Here is a 13,398-nt window from a genome sequence, read left to right as displayed (position 1 = left end):
TGGAATATGCTTATTTTCTACCCTACTACAAATAACTTGCTTCATTAGACTTAAAAATGATCAGCTCAAGGTGGAACCCAAGAGCTGTTCATCTAATTATAAGAGCAAATATAAAATGCTACACATCTTAGAAATGTCACAGAAATAATAAAAATTTTACTTAAAGTTCATTTCAAAAACATATTCCTTCAATATTTCAATTAAACATGTCAGGTAGGAAAATGTGCCTTACCTCTTTACTTTCATTTAAGTTTACTAATAAGTTCTCTGGCATAGGTATAAAAACATCTGAAAGAAGAAATACATATTTATTTTAACCAAAATGTAATAATTAAAAGTGTCCCAAAAATACAACACTAATGCAATTAACCACCCCTTCCTTAAAAATAAGCCACCTCCGCCACTATTATAGCACTGTTTACATGTGTCCAAAGAGCCACCAAAAAACCACAATGATACAGGTATCTACTGCAAATTTTCTGTTTCTTGTCTGCTACCTTGTAAAAGGTATAGCCTCCCAATTAGAAAATATTTATCTGGGCTGGGAGCAGTAGTACACGCCTGTAATCCCAGCACTTTGAGAGGCTGAGGTAAGTGAATCACTTGAACTCAGGAGTTTGAGACCAGCCTGGGCAACACGGTAAAACCCTGTCTCTATAAAAAATACAAAAATGAGCCAGGCATGGTGGTGCATGCCTAAGTAGTCCCAGCTATGTGGGAGGATTCCTTGAGCCGGGGAGGCTGAGGCTGCAGTGAGCCAAGATCGCACCACTGCACTCCCAGGCTAGGCAGGAGGTTGAAACCCTGTCTCAAAAAAAAAAAAAGAAAGAAAAAAAGAAAATATTGATCTGTACTCACTGAATACGGGTTTGTGTAAGTGCTATGCTTCTTAGGCTAAAGATAATAATTTATAATTCTGCTTTGACCTCTTTTTTTTTTTTTAAATGGCTAGCCCTGGAAGCCAGCCAAAGATACACTATTGGCATTGAGACATCTTTTTGACTAACATGACACACAAGAATGCTGTCTTTATAAGGAAGCAATACAGCTCACCAATAGCTCTGTCATTCACAAAGCATATGCTTTCTTATAAAGAAGGTCGGCCAGGCACGGTGGCTCATGCCTGTAATCCCAGTACTTTCGGAGCCCGAGGCGGGCGGATCACAAGTTCAGGAGTTTGAGACCAGCCTGACTAATGTGATGAAACCCATCTCTACTAAAAATACAAAAAGTTAGCCAGGCATGGTGGTGGGCACCTGTAGTCCCAGACACTTGGGAGGCTGAGGCAGGAGAATTGCTTGAACCTGGGAGGCAGAGGTTGCAGTGAGCTGAGATGGCGCCACTGCACTCCACCCTGGGGGACAGATCAAGACCCGTCTCAAAAGAAAAAAAAAAGAAGGCCCATACCAGTGCCTTTAAAAAGGGACTACGGGCCAGGTGCAGTGGCTCATGCCTATAATCCCAGCACTTTGGGAGGCCGAGGCGGGTGGATCACGAGGTCAGGAGTTCAAGACCGGCCTGGCCAAGATGGTGAAACCCTGTCTCTACTAAAAATACAAAAATTAGCCAGGCATGGTGGTGGGCGACTGTAATCCCAGCTACTCGGGAGGCTGAGGCAAATAATTGCTTGAACCCAGGAGGCAGAGGCTGCAGTGAGCCGAGATTGCGCCACTGCACTCCAGCCTGGGTGCCAGAGCAAGACTCCTTCTCAAAAAAAAAAAAAGGGGGACTATGGAGGCCGGGCACGGTGGTTCATGACTGCTGTAATCCCAGCACTTTGGGAGGCCAAGGTGGACAGTTCACTTGAGGCCAGGAGTTTGAGACCAGACTGGCCAACATAGTGAAACCCCGTATTTACTAAAAAATACAAAAAATTAGCTGGCATAATGGCACACACCTATAATTCCAGCTACTCGGAAGGCTGAGGCATGAGAATCACTTGAACCTAGGAGGCAGAGACTGCAGTAAGCCAGTGAGCCGAGATTGCGCCACTGCGCTACAGCCTGGGCAACAAAGCAAGACTCTGTCTCCAAAAACACAAAACAAAACAAAACAAAACAAAACAAGTAAAATCAATGGGACTGCAAAATCAAGCGAATCAGAAGGTATGCTAACTGCCCACTTCAGATGAGCCTCTCAGGATTCACATTTATTCTTGCTTAGTAATTCTTTCTTAGAAAGGGAGTAAACTGGGAAAAGAGTGGTAGAGGATTACAAGGATAATCACTTTCTACATTTCTATAGTTTGTTTCTTTTTACAAAAAAATAAGGCCTGGCCAGGTGTGGCCCATGCCTGTACTCCCAACACTTTGGGAGGACAAGGTGAAAGGACTGCCCAAGGCCAGAAGCTTGAGACCAGCCTGTGCAACTTAGCAAGACCTTGCCTCCACAAGAAATTTTAAAAATTAGCTGGGCATGGTAGCGTGTACCTGTAGTCCTAGCTACTTGAAAAGCTGAGGTGGAAGGATCGCTTGAGCCCAGGGCTTCAAGGCTGCAGTGAGCTATGATTGCACCACTGCGCTGCAACATGGGAGACAGAATCTCTGTCTTTAAAAAAATAGTAATAGCCAGGTACGGTGACTCACACCTGTAATCCCAGCACTTTGGGAGGCAGAGGTGGGCGGATCACCTGAGGTCAGGAGTTCAAGACCAGCCTGGCTAACATGGTGAAACCCCGTTTCTACTAAAAATACAAAAAATTAGCTGGGCATGGTGGCACGCACCTATAATCCCAGCTACTCAGGAGGCTGAGGTAGGAGAATTGCTTGAACCTGGGAGGCGGAGGTTGTAGTGAGTAGAGATGGTGCCATTGCACTCCAGTTTGGGCAACAAGAGCAAAACTCCATCTCAAAAAAAAAAGTAATAATAATGATAACTCCCTATTGATTGCCCTTCCCCCCCAGCACCTGGTAACCTCTATTCCATTTTCTGTCTCTATGAATTTGCCTATTCTAGGTATTGTATATAAGTGGAACCATACAATATTTGTCGTTTTGTGTCTTGCTTATTTCACTTAGTATAAGTGCATCCATATTGTAGCACGTGTGAGAATTTCATCGTTTTTTTGAGGCTGAATAATATTCCATTATACGTTTTTTTTGTCTTTTTTTTTTTTGAGATGGAGTCTCACTCTGTTGTCCAGACTGGAGTGCAGTGGCACGATCTGGGCTTGCTGCAAGCTCTACCTCCTCCCAGGTTCATGCCATTCTCCTGCCTCAGCCTCCCAAGTAACTGAGACTACAGGCGCACGCCACCACACCTAACTAATTTTTGTATTTTTAGTAGAGACGCGGTTTCACCATGTTGGCCAGGACGGTCTCGATCTCTTAACCTTGTGATCCGCCCGCCTCAGCCTCCCAAAGTGCTGGGATTACAGGCGTGAGCCACCACGCCCGTCCCCATTATACATTTATACCACATTTTGTTTATCTATTCATCTGTTGATGACTACTTGGGGTGTTTCCACCTTTTGGCTATTGTGAATGATTGCTATTGCTATAAACAATGATGTACAAGCATCTGCTTGAGTCCCTGCTTTCAATTTTTTGGAGTATATATTGAACGGTGGAATTGCTACATCATGTAGTAATTCACCATTAACTTTGAGGAACTGCCAAGGTATTTTCCACAGCAGTTATACCAATTTACATTCTGACCAGAAATGCACCAGGGTTCCAATGTTTCACAATCTAGTGGCATAAATATTTGCCCCTGTTTTATACTTATAGCTCTTAAGTTTAGGTCTTTAGTCCATTTCAAGTTAATTTTCTTTACATGGTATAAGGTAAAGGTCCAACCTCATTCTTTTACATAGGCAGTACTGTCACAACTATTTGTTGAAAAAACTGTCTCTTCTCCCACTGATTGGTCCAGGCACCTCTGTCAAAAAATCAATTGACTGGCTGGGCCTGGTGGCTCATGCTTGTAATCCCAGTACTTTGTGGGGCCAAGAGAGGCAGATCACTTGAGATCAGGAGTTTGAGACCAGCCTGGCCAACATGGTGAAACCTCATCTCGACTAAAAATACAAAACTTAGCTGAGCATGGTGTTGCATGCCTGTCTTCCCAGCTACTCGGGAGGCTGAGGCAGGAGAACTGCTTGAACCTGGGAGGCGTAGGCTGCAGTAAGCCAGGATCATGCCACCGCACTATAGCCTGTGAGACAGAGTAAGACTCCATCTCAAAAAAAAAAAAAAAAATCAATTGACTATATATGCTAGGCTTTATTCTGAGCTCTCAGTTTTATTTCTTTGCTCTATATGTCTATCCTCAAATACTTTTTGAATGAATAAATGGGAAGAAGGGGGGAAAAAGCCTAAATTTGATCTGAGTTCTAACATTAACTTGTTTTTGTTACCTTGTTCAGAATTCATGTTGTCTCCATAACCCCCATTTCCTCTTCCATAAAATGAGAGATTGCACTGAAAGACTCTTACAACTCCAACAATCATGATTTTATACTCAAGATTTTCCTTGACATAGTACAAACAACATACATCCAATTTGTCAAGTAATAAAGAAATATTTCTAAAACTGAAAAATTATGAAAGCAGTTCAATAAATCTATACCTTCAATATCTGAAACTATTAGCATCTGAGGCTGAGAGAGACCTTCTTGAAGACTGTAGAAATGGATTGTGCTGTCAAATGTTATGAAGCCAATTTTTGTTCTAGTGTTGCCAGGAAGCCTAAAGACAAATTCAGAAGACCATTTTATCAAGTTTTAACCATATACAAATACACATAAAATATGTCCTAAGAGTTACATGAAAATATCTAATTCAATATTATAGAAATTGGCCCAACACAAACAAATGTTTAAACCACTAAATGTTTACCATGAAAACATATCTGACTCAAAGGGAAAACACTAACATAAGCCAAACAATAAACAAAAAACAGCAATAATACAACAATCCAAAACCAAGTATAGCTATGTAAACTTACATATAATCACTTAGGAAATAGTAGGTTAAAAATACTGAAAACTATTAATGAAATTTTGCAGATGATTTTAAGTTATAAAGCATGCTTCAAAATATTATGATACAGAAACTCTAATATTTAAGAACAAAGAACAAAAGCATCTATTTTAAAGAACTACAAATATGTGGAACTACAATCATATAAGGGGAAGAGCAAACTGTTTTTCACTCTTGTTCATGCATGGGTGAGTCAGTGACAATCTCATCAATTCACAATCCCCATTCACAATCTATAACATTAAAAATATAAATGCTGGCAGGAACAAGAATGAGCTTTTCACCAAAGTGAAGGAGTTACTCCACTTGTGATGAAATTTAGCCTTCTATATCCCTCCACACCACACACAAGCACTATACTTCATTACACAGAAAGGTCACATTAACTTTGATGGGTTACAGTAGGTCTCTAAAAACCACTGGAAATAGTTATTTTAAGAGACTTAAGACACTTGATAACCAAATGCAATATGTGTATACTGTTTAAATTCTTACTCCAATAAACTGACAGTAAAAAGGCATTTTTGAGACAACTAGGAACAAAAAATAAACTGGGTATTAGATCATATGTGGCATTACTGCAAATTTTGTTTGATGCTTTAGTATTATAGTTAGGTATAAAAGTTAATCTTGAAGTATGTATAGGTTAAACAGTATGCTGGCTGAAACTTGCTTTAAAATACTCAAGGTGGGAAAAGGTATGTGCATGAAAGGGGAAGGATGAGATGAAGCAAGAAGAGAAGAATGTTGAAGATGATGAATCTCGGTGACCGGTGCCTGGAAGTTCATTACATTATTCTTCCTACCAACTATAGGTTTAAAAATAATGTTTCTAAGAGAAAGTGAGGCCTAAATTAACAACTGATTTAGGTGGAGTTTTAGAACATAATTATACAACTTTTTTTTTAATTTCAAAAAAATTACTTATCCATTTAGAAAATACTATTAGTTTCATATTTAAGCTGAATTGAGAAACTTACAAATCCAGATTGTCTAACAAACTCTGGCAAACTGAATTCAAGTATCCAGTTTCGACTGCATTGTGAGACACATCAAATACAAAGAGATACACTGGAGGCTGAGGTGGTCGTAACTGAAGAAGAAAAGATCTTGTTAAGTACATTTAACAGGATTAAGTTTAAACTTATTTGCTAGGTACACATACAGCAAAACAATTTAAAAAGCATTTACAAATTGAGTAGAGATTCTAATAAACATGCAAAGCTATACTATATTGTTTATAGATGTATACTTAAAAATGACTCTGTGATTGCCATAATTCAGAAGAGTGTTTTCTCTAGGACAGGAAGGGGAAGAGATGTAATCAGAAGGGCTTGTGGCCGGGCGTGGTGGCTCACACCTATAATCCCAGCACTTTTGAAGGCCAAGGCAGACAGATCACCTGAGGTCGGGAGTTCGAGACCAGCCTGACCAACATGGCGAAACCCCGTCTCTACTAAAAATACAAAAATTAGCTGGATGTGGTGGGGGGCGCCTGTAGTCCCAGTTACTTGGGAGGCTGAGGCAGGAGGATCGCTTGAACCTGGGAGATGGAGGCTGCAGTGAGCCAAGATTATGCCACTGTACTCTAACCTGGGCGACAGAGACTCCATCTCAAAAAAAAAAGAGAAGGGATTCTGGGAGTATTAGCAAGGTTCAATTTCTTGGCTTGGATTATACTAACAAAAGTGTTTAAGTTTATAATGATTTGGTAACCTGAATATTTATGTTTTATTGATTTTTCAATACGTGTTGAATTTCACAATTTAGGGAAATTATAGCTCTGAAAGTTACAAGTTAGCTTCAGCTGGCTATGTAACCAACAAATTACAGTTAAATCTCATAGAAATGTAAGACTAATTTTTTTTGTTTGCTTTTGAGGTGGGGTCTTGCCCTGTCCCCCAGGCTGAGTGCAGTGGTGCGATCTCAGCTCACTGCAACCTCTGCCTCCTGGGTTCAAGAGATTCTTGCCTCAGCCTCCTGAATAGCTGCGATTACAGGCACATGCCGCCATGCCTGGCTAATTGTTGTCTTTTTTTAGTAGAGACAGGGTTTCATCATTTTGCCCAGGCTGGTCTTGAACCCCTGATCTCAGGTGATCCGCCCACCCTGGCCTCCCAAAGTGCTGGGATTACAGGCGTGAGCCACCGCACCCGGCCAAGACTGTATTTTAAACTTCCAAATCCAAAGATTTGTTCTCAAGTCAGTAAAAAGCATCAAATAGCCACAATCAGAACTGGGTACGTAGTATACAATCTTCCCTTGGTATCTGCAAGAGATTAGCTTCATGATCTCCCACCTCAAATACCAAAATCTAAGGATGCTCAATTCACTTACACACAATGGTATATTATTTGCATATAACCTATGCACATCCTTCTGTATACTTTAAATCATCTCCAGATTTTTAAAGTAATACCAAATACAACACAAATGCTATGTAAAAAGTTGCTATACTGTATATTAAAATTAGTTTTGCTTTTTTTTTTTTTTTTTTTTAAGAGAGAAGGTGTTGCTTTGTCACTCAGGCTGGAGTGCAGTGATGCAACGCAATCATAGCTCAATTTAGCCCTGAACTCCGGGGCTCAAGCGATCCTTCCACCTCAGCCTCCCAAGTACCAGGGACTATAAGCACACACCACAATTCCTGAAATTTTTTGCAGATATTTGGGTCTCGCTATATTGCCCAGGCTGGTCTCGAACTGTTGGCTTCAAGCAATCCTCCTGCCTCGGCTTCCCAAAGTGCTGGGATTATAGGTGTAAGCCACCATGTCTGTCCTATAATATTTTTTACCGTGTTTTTCTGAACATTTTCGATCCGTGGGTAGTTGAATCCACAGATGCAGAACCCATGTATACAGTCAACTGTACTTTTATATATTTTTGTATGAATCATTTGTCAAATCCACACAACCTGCCCCTCGAGAGATAAGACAGAAAGGAGCAAAAACCTTCTGCTATAGGAAAGTTTCTAAATTTAAAGGAAGCAATTTTTGAAAAGCATAGGTGATAAAGGAAAACCAGGAAGGTAAATTTAAAAGAACAAGTGCTTCTTTTTTTTTTATGTTTTAATCCAATAAAAGAACACCTACTCTGTGGATGGCTATTACCAACCACTTAAGTGCAACAAAATGTTTTCTTTTTTTTTTTTTTTTGAGACGGAGTCTTGCATTGTTGCCCAGGCTGGAGTGCAGGGGCGCAATCTCGGCTCACTGCAACCTCTGCCTGCCTGGTTCAACCAATTATCCTGCCTGAGCCTCCCGAATAGCTGGGATTACAGGCATATATCACCATGTCTGGCTAATTTTTGTACTTTTACTAGAGACGGGGTTTCACCATGTTGGTCGGGTTGGTGTCGAACTCCTGACCTCCAGTGAGCAGCTGCCTCGGCCTCCCAAAGTGCTGGGATTTACAGGTGTGAGCCACCGCACCCGGCCAACAAAATGTTTTCTATATTGAAGCTTTTCTGTGGTGAAGAGACTGGTTCCTCATAAGTTGTTTTTTTTTTTTTTTGAGGCGGAGTCTCGCTCTGTCGACCGGACTGGAGTGCAGTGGCTGGATCTCAGCTCACTGCAAGCTCCGCCTCCTGGATTTATGCCATTCTCCTGCCTCAGCCTCCCGAGTAGCTGGGACTACAGGCGCCCGCCACCTCGCCCGGATAGTTTTTGTATTTTTAGTAGAGACGGGGTTTCACCGTGTTAGCCAGGATGGTCTCGATCTCCTGATCTCGTGATCCACCCGTCTCGGCCTCCCAAAGTTGCTGGGATTACAGGCTTGAGCCACCGCGCCCAGCCTTCCTCATAAGTTTACACAAAAATGGACCCAAGTGCCCAGATAAAGACACAAAAATATATTAATTTCCTTTTTTTTTTTTGAGATGGAGTTTTGCTCTTTTGCCCAGGCTGGGGTGCAGTGGCGCAACCTTGGCTCACTGCAACCTCTGCCTTCCGGTTTCAAGCGTTTATCCTACCGAAGCCTCCTGAGTAGCTGGGATTACAGGCACTTGCCACCAGTCCTGGCTACTTTTTGTATTTTCAGTAGAGATGTGGTTTTACCATGTTGGCCAGGTGGTCTCAAACTCCTGACCTCATGATCTGCCTGGCTTGGCATCCCAAAGTGCTGGGATTACAGGCAGGAGGCACTGCGCCCAGCCAAAATACAATAAAATATTAAAAGTATTAAAATATGAGACTTATCTTCATATTCCCTTTTCCCAAGAGACAATTATGGCATGGTGAAAGAGTAACCAAATCAAAAGGTCTAAATTATTATGCTAGTTCTACTACTAAGTGAAATTTGGCAAGTCACTTAACCTAAGCCTGTTTTCATATCTGTAAAAGAGGATTAACAGCATTTTTCTAGCTTGCTTCAGAATATCGTTTGTGATGATCAAAAGTGTAAGTGCTTTATAAAATGTCAAGTGTTAATTAAACATTAGGCATTCACGACCAGCCTAAGCAACATACTGAGACTTTATCTCTAAAAGTCTTTAAAAAAATTAGCAGGGCATGGTGGTGCACACCTGTAGTCCCAGATACTTGGGAGGCAGAGGCAGGAGAATTGCTTGAGCCCATGAAGTTGAGGCTACAGTGAGTTATGATAGCGCCACTGCACTTTAGCTTCAGCAACAAAGTGAGACCCTCCTCTGTAAAAGAAACAAACATTAAACAACAAAAACATCAGGCATAGTTATTAGTTTTAAAACACAAGACCTCAGATATTCTCACGGGAGTAGAAAAGAACAATATTTGCAAGAGGACGTTCATTACAGAATTATTTCTAATAGAAAAAAAATGATATGAAGGAAAAATGAAGCAACAGGGAAAAAAAAACTGACTGTAACTTATATGTAAATATGAGCCTGCCAGGCGCAGTTGCTCATGCCTGTAATTTCAGCACGTTGGGAGGCCAAGGTGGGCAGAATACAAGGTCAGGAGTTCAAGACCAGCCTGACCAACATGGAGAAACCCCATCCCTACTAAAAATTCAAAAATTAGCCAGGTGCAGTGGCTCATGCCTATAATCCCAGCTACTCAGGAGGCTGAGGCAGAAGAATTGCTTGAACCCAGGAGGCGGAGGTTGCAGTGAGCCGAGATCACAGCACTGCTCTCCAGCCTGGGTGACACAGTGAGACTCCATCTCAAAAAGAAAGAAAGTAAATATGAGTCCAATATTATATTGGAAATTTCTGAATGTCACATAAGACACTTAAGTGGGACTTTACATAAACTTTTACCTTTCAAATATACCCTTATATATTAATTACTTTATTAATAAACAAGTATCACACTTTTACACATTTAAAAACATAAAATTTTGGCTGGGCACAGTGGCTCACACCTGTAATCCCAGCACTTTGGGAGGCCAAGGTGGCCAGATTACTTGAGCTCAGGAATTCAAGACCAGCCTGGGCAACATAGCAAAACTCTGTCTCTACTAAATATAAGCGAGGTGTACTTGTGCATGCCTACAGACTCAGCTACTTAGGAGGCTGAGGTGGGAGGACCACCTGAGCATGAGAGGTCGAGGCTACAATGAGCTGTGATCCTGCCACTGCACTCCAGCATGGGGAACGGGAGTGAAACTCTGTCTCAGAATAGAAAAGAATAGCATACCTTAGCATAGCATAGCATAGCATAGAGAATAGAATAGAATAGAATAGAATAGAATAGAATAGAATAGAATAGAATAGAATAGAATAGAATAGAATAGAGATTAGAATAGAACAGAGAATAGAATAGAATAGAGAATAGAATAGAATAGAGAATGGAATAGAGAATAGAATAGAATACAGAATAGAATAGAATGGAAGAGAATAGAATAGAATAGAGAATAGAATAGAATAGAATAGAATAGAGAATAGAATAGAATAGAACAGAATAGAGAATAGAATAGAATAGAGAATAGCATAGAAGAGAGAAGAGAATAGAGAATACAGAATAGAATAGAGAATAGATTCGAATAGAATAGAATAGAGAATAGAATAGAATAGAATAGAATAGAATAGAATAGAATAGAATAGAGAATGGAATATAAAATACAATAGAATAGAATGGAGAATATAATAGAGAATAGAATAGAATACAACAGAATGTCTTCTATTCTATTCTCTATACTGTTCTATTCTATTCTATTCTCTGTTCTATTCTATTCTCTATTCTATTCTATTCTCTATTCTTTTCTATTCTCTATTCTATTCCATTCTATCCTCTATTGTATTCTATTCTCTTTTCTATTCTATTCTATTCTCTATTCTATTCTATTCTGTATTCTATTCTATTCTCTATTCTATTCTATTCTCTTTTCTATTCTATTCTCTCTTCTATTCTATTCTATTCCCTCTTCTATTCTCTATTCTATTCTATTCTCTATTCTCTTCCATTCTATTCTCTATTCTATTCTATTCTGTATTCTATTGTGTTCTATTCTCTATTATATTCTATTGTATTCTCTATTCTAGCTATTCTCTATTCTATTGTACTCTATTCTATTCTATTGTCTATTCTATTCTCTCTTCTATTCTGTTCTCTATTCTATTCCATTGTATTTTCTATTCTATTGTATTCTCTATTCTATTGTATTCTCTATTCTATTCTATTCTCTAATCTATTCTATTCTATTCTCTATTCTTTCCTCAATTCTATTCTATTCTCTATTCGATTTTCTATTCTGTTCTATTCTCTATTCTATGCTATTTTATTCTCTATTCTATTCTCTATTCGATTCTATTCTCTATTCGATTCTATTCTCTATTCTATTCTATTATTTTATTTTATTCTATATTCTATTCGATTCTATTCTATTCTCTTATATTCTGCTCTATTCTCTATTCTATTCTATTCTATTTTATTCTCTATTCTATTCTATTCTGGATTCTATTCTATTCTCTATCTCTATTCTATTCTATTCTCTATTCTATTCGATTGTAGATTCTATTTTATTCTGTTTTCTATTCTATTCTATTCTCTATTCTATTCTATTCTAATCTCTATTCTATTCTATTCTGTGTTCTATTCCATTCTATTCCATTCTCTATTCTATTCTATTCTCTATTCTATTGTCTATTCTATTCTATTCTATTCTCTATTCCATTCTATTCTATTCTCTATTCTATTCTATTCTATTCCCTATTCTATTCTTTTCTAGATTCTATTCTACTCTCTATTCTATTCTATTCTCTATTCTATAGAGAATATGCATTTATGTTTATAAATAAATTTAATTATTTACTTTTTAGGCAAAAAATAATGATAGTATTATATGGATATCCCATTTTTACATTGTATTGGGTATAGTATAAGTGATATATTTCATGGTATTACTTAGGCCAGTAATTTAAGAAACATTTTTATGCAGAAATTGTTCCATGCCTTTTCTCTAGGGTGAAAGAAAATAAGTCCACAGAGACAGTCTCAGTCTATCGCCCAGGTTGGAGTGCAGTGTGGGATCTTGGCTTACTGCAACCTCCACCTCCCACCTCCCAGGTTCAAGCAATTCCCTTGCCTCAGCCTCCCCAGTAGCTGGAATTATAGATGTGCGTCACCATGCTCGGCTAAATTTTCTATTTCTGGTAGAAATGAGTTTTACCATGTTGGCCAGGCTGGTCTTGAACTCCTCAAATCAGGTGATCTGCCTGCCTCAGCCTCCCAAAGTGCTGGAATTACAGGTGTGAACTACTGCACCTGGCCTTTATCTATTTTTTTAAAGAGAAGGATAGCATACCCAATCCTGGGCAACATAGTTAATTAACACTCTGCTTCTTAAAAAAAATAAAAATAAAAAAATAAATGCAGGCAATAAAATTCTATCAACACCAAAAAAATCCTATCACCAAAAGAAGGTGTCTTGTGGGAAAGTCAGCAATCCTCAAGAGTATGTGGCCACAGAACTTTAGGATAAAGATAGATCGGCTTCTTTTCTCTTTTGAAATAACTTTTTTTTTTTGGATACAGGGTCTCACTCTGTCACCCAGGCTGAAGTACAGTAATACGATCATGTCTCACTGCAGCCTCAACCTCCCAGGCTCAAGTGATCCTCCCACCCTAACCTCCCGAGTAGCCAGGACTAGGCTGGTCTTGAACTCCTGGACCCAAGCAATTCTCCCACCTTGGCCTCCAAAAGTGCTGGGATTACAGGCCATGAGCCACCACGTCTGGCTTAAAACAACTTTTTAAAATAACAAATTTTACTCCAAGGAAAGCAGAATGGGGAGACTCGGGTAAAGTACTTTAATGGGTAAATAATTCACGACCTATTAAAATAGTATGATTCATTTATTTAGTTTCTCTCAGTACCTCTATTCTATTCAGCACTTTTTGAAATTTCCAGCAATATACTTACTTTATCTAGTATTTGAAAGTGTTTAGTAACAAAATTTTTGGTTGAACTGTAAGTAATCTGTCAATCATCGACTTCC

General features: G+C 39.2%; 1 protein-coding gene across 4 annotated transcripts in view; it reads right to left on the bottom strand.

Annotated features, from left to right (window-relative positions):
- SEC24A (SEC24 homolog A, COPII coat complex component) overlaps positions 1-13,398 on the bottom strand; it is an 87,248-nt gene that overhangs the window by 37,751 nt on the left and 36,099 nt on the right. For all 4 annotated transcript variants that reach the window (XM_010359928.2, XM_010359930.2, XM_010359929.2 and 1 more), the window contains 3 exons: positions 5,963-6,075; positions 4,570-4,688; positions 233-288 (listed from right to left, as the gene is read on the bottom strand). In XM_010359928.2, coding sequence (XP_010358230.1) covers positions 233-288; positions 4,570-4,688; positions 5,963-6,075 — 288 coding nt within the window. The remainder of the gene's footprint in view (positions 1-232; positions 289-4,569; positions 4,689-5,962; positions 6,076-13,398) is intronic.

The sequence above is a fragment of the Rhinopithecus roxellana genome, chromosome 3, assembly GCF_007565055.1.
Source record: "Rhinopithecus roxellana isolate Shanxi Qingling chromosome 3, ASM756505v1, whole genome shotgun sequence".
Classification (NCBI taxonomy): Eukaryota; Metazoa; Chordata; class Mammalia; order Primates; family Cercopithecidae; genus Rhinopithecus; species Rhinopithecus roxellana.
The sequence above is the reverse complement of the archived record's forward strand: the minus strand, read 5'-3'. Positions and strand labels throughout refer to the sequence as shown.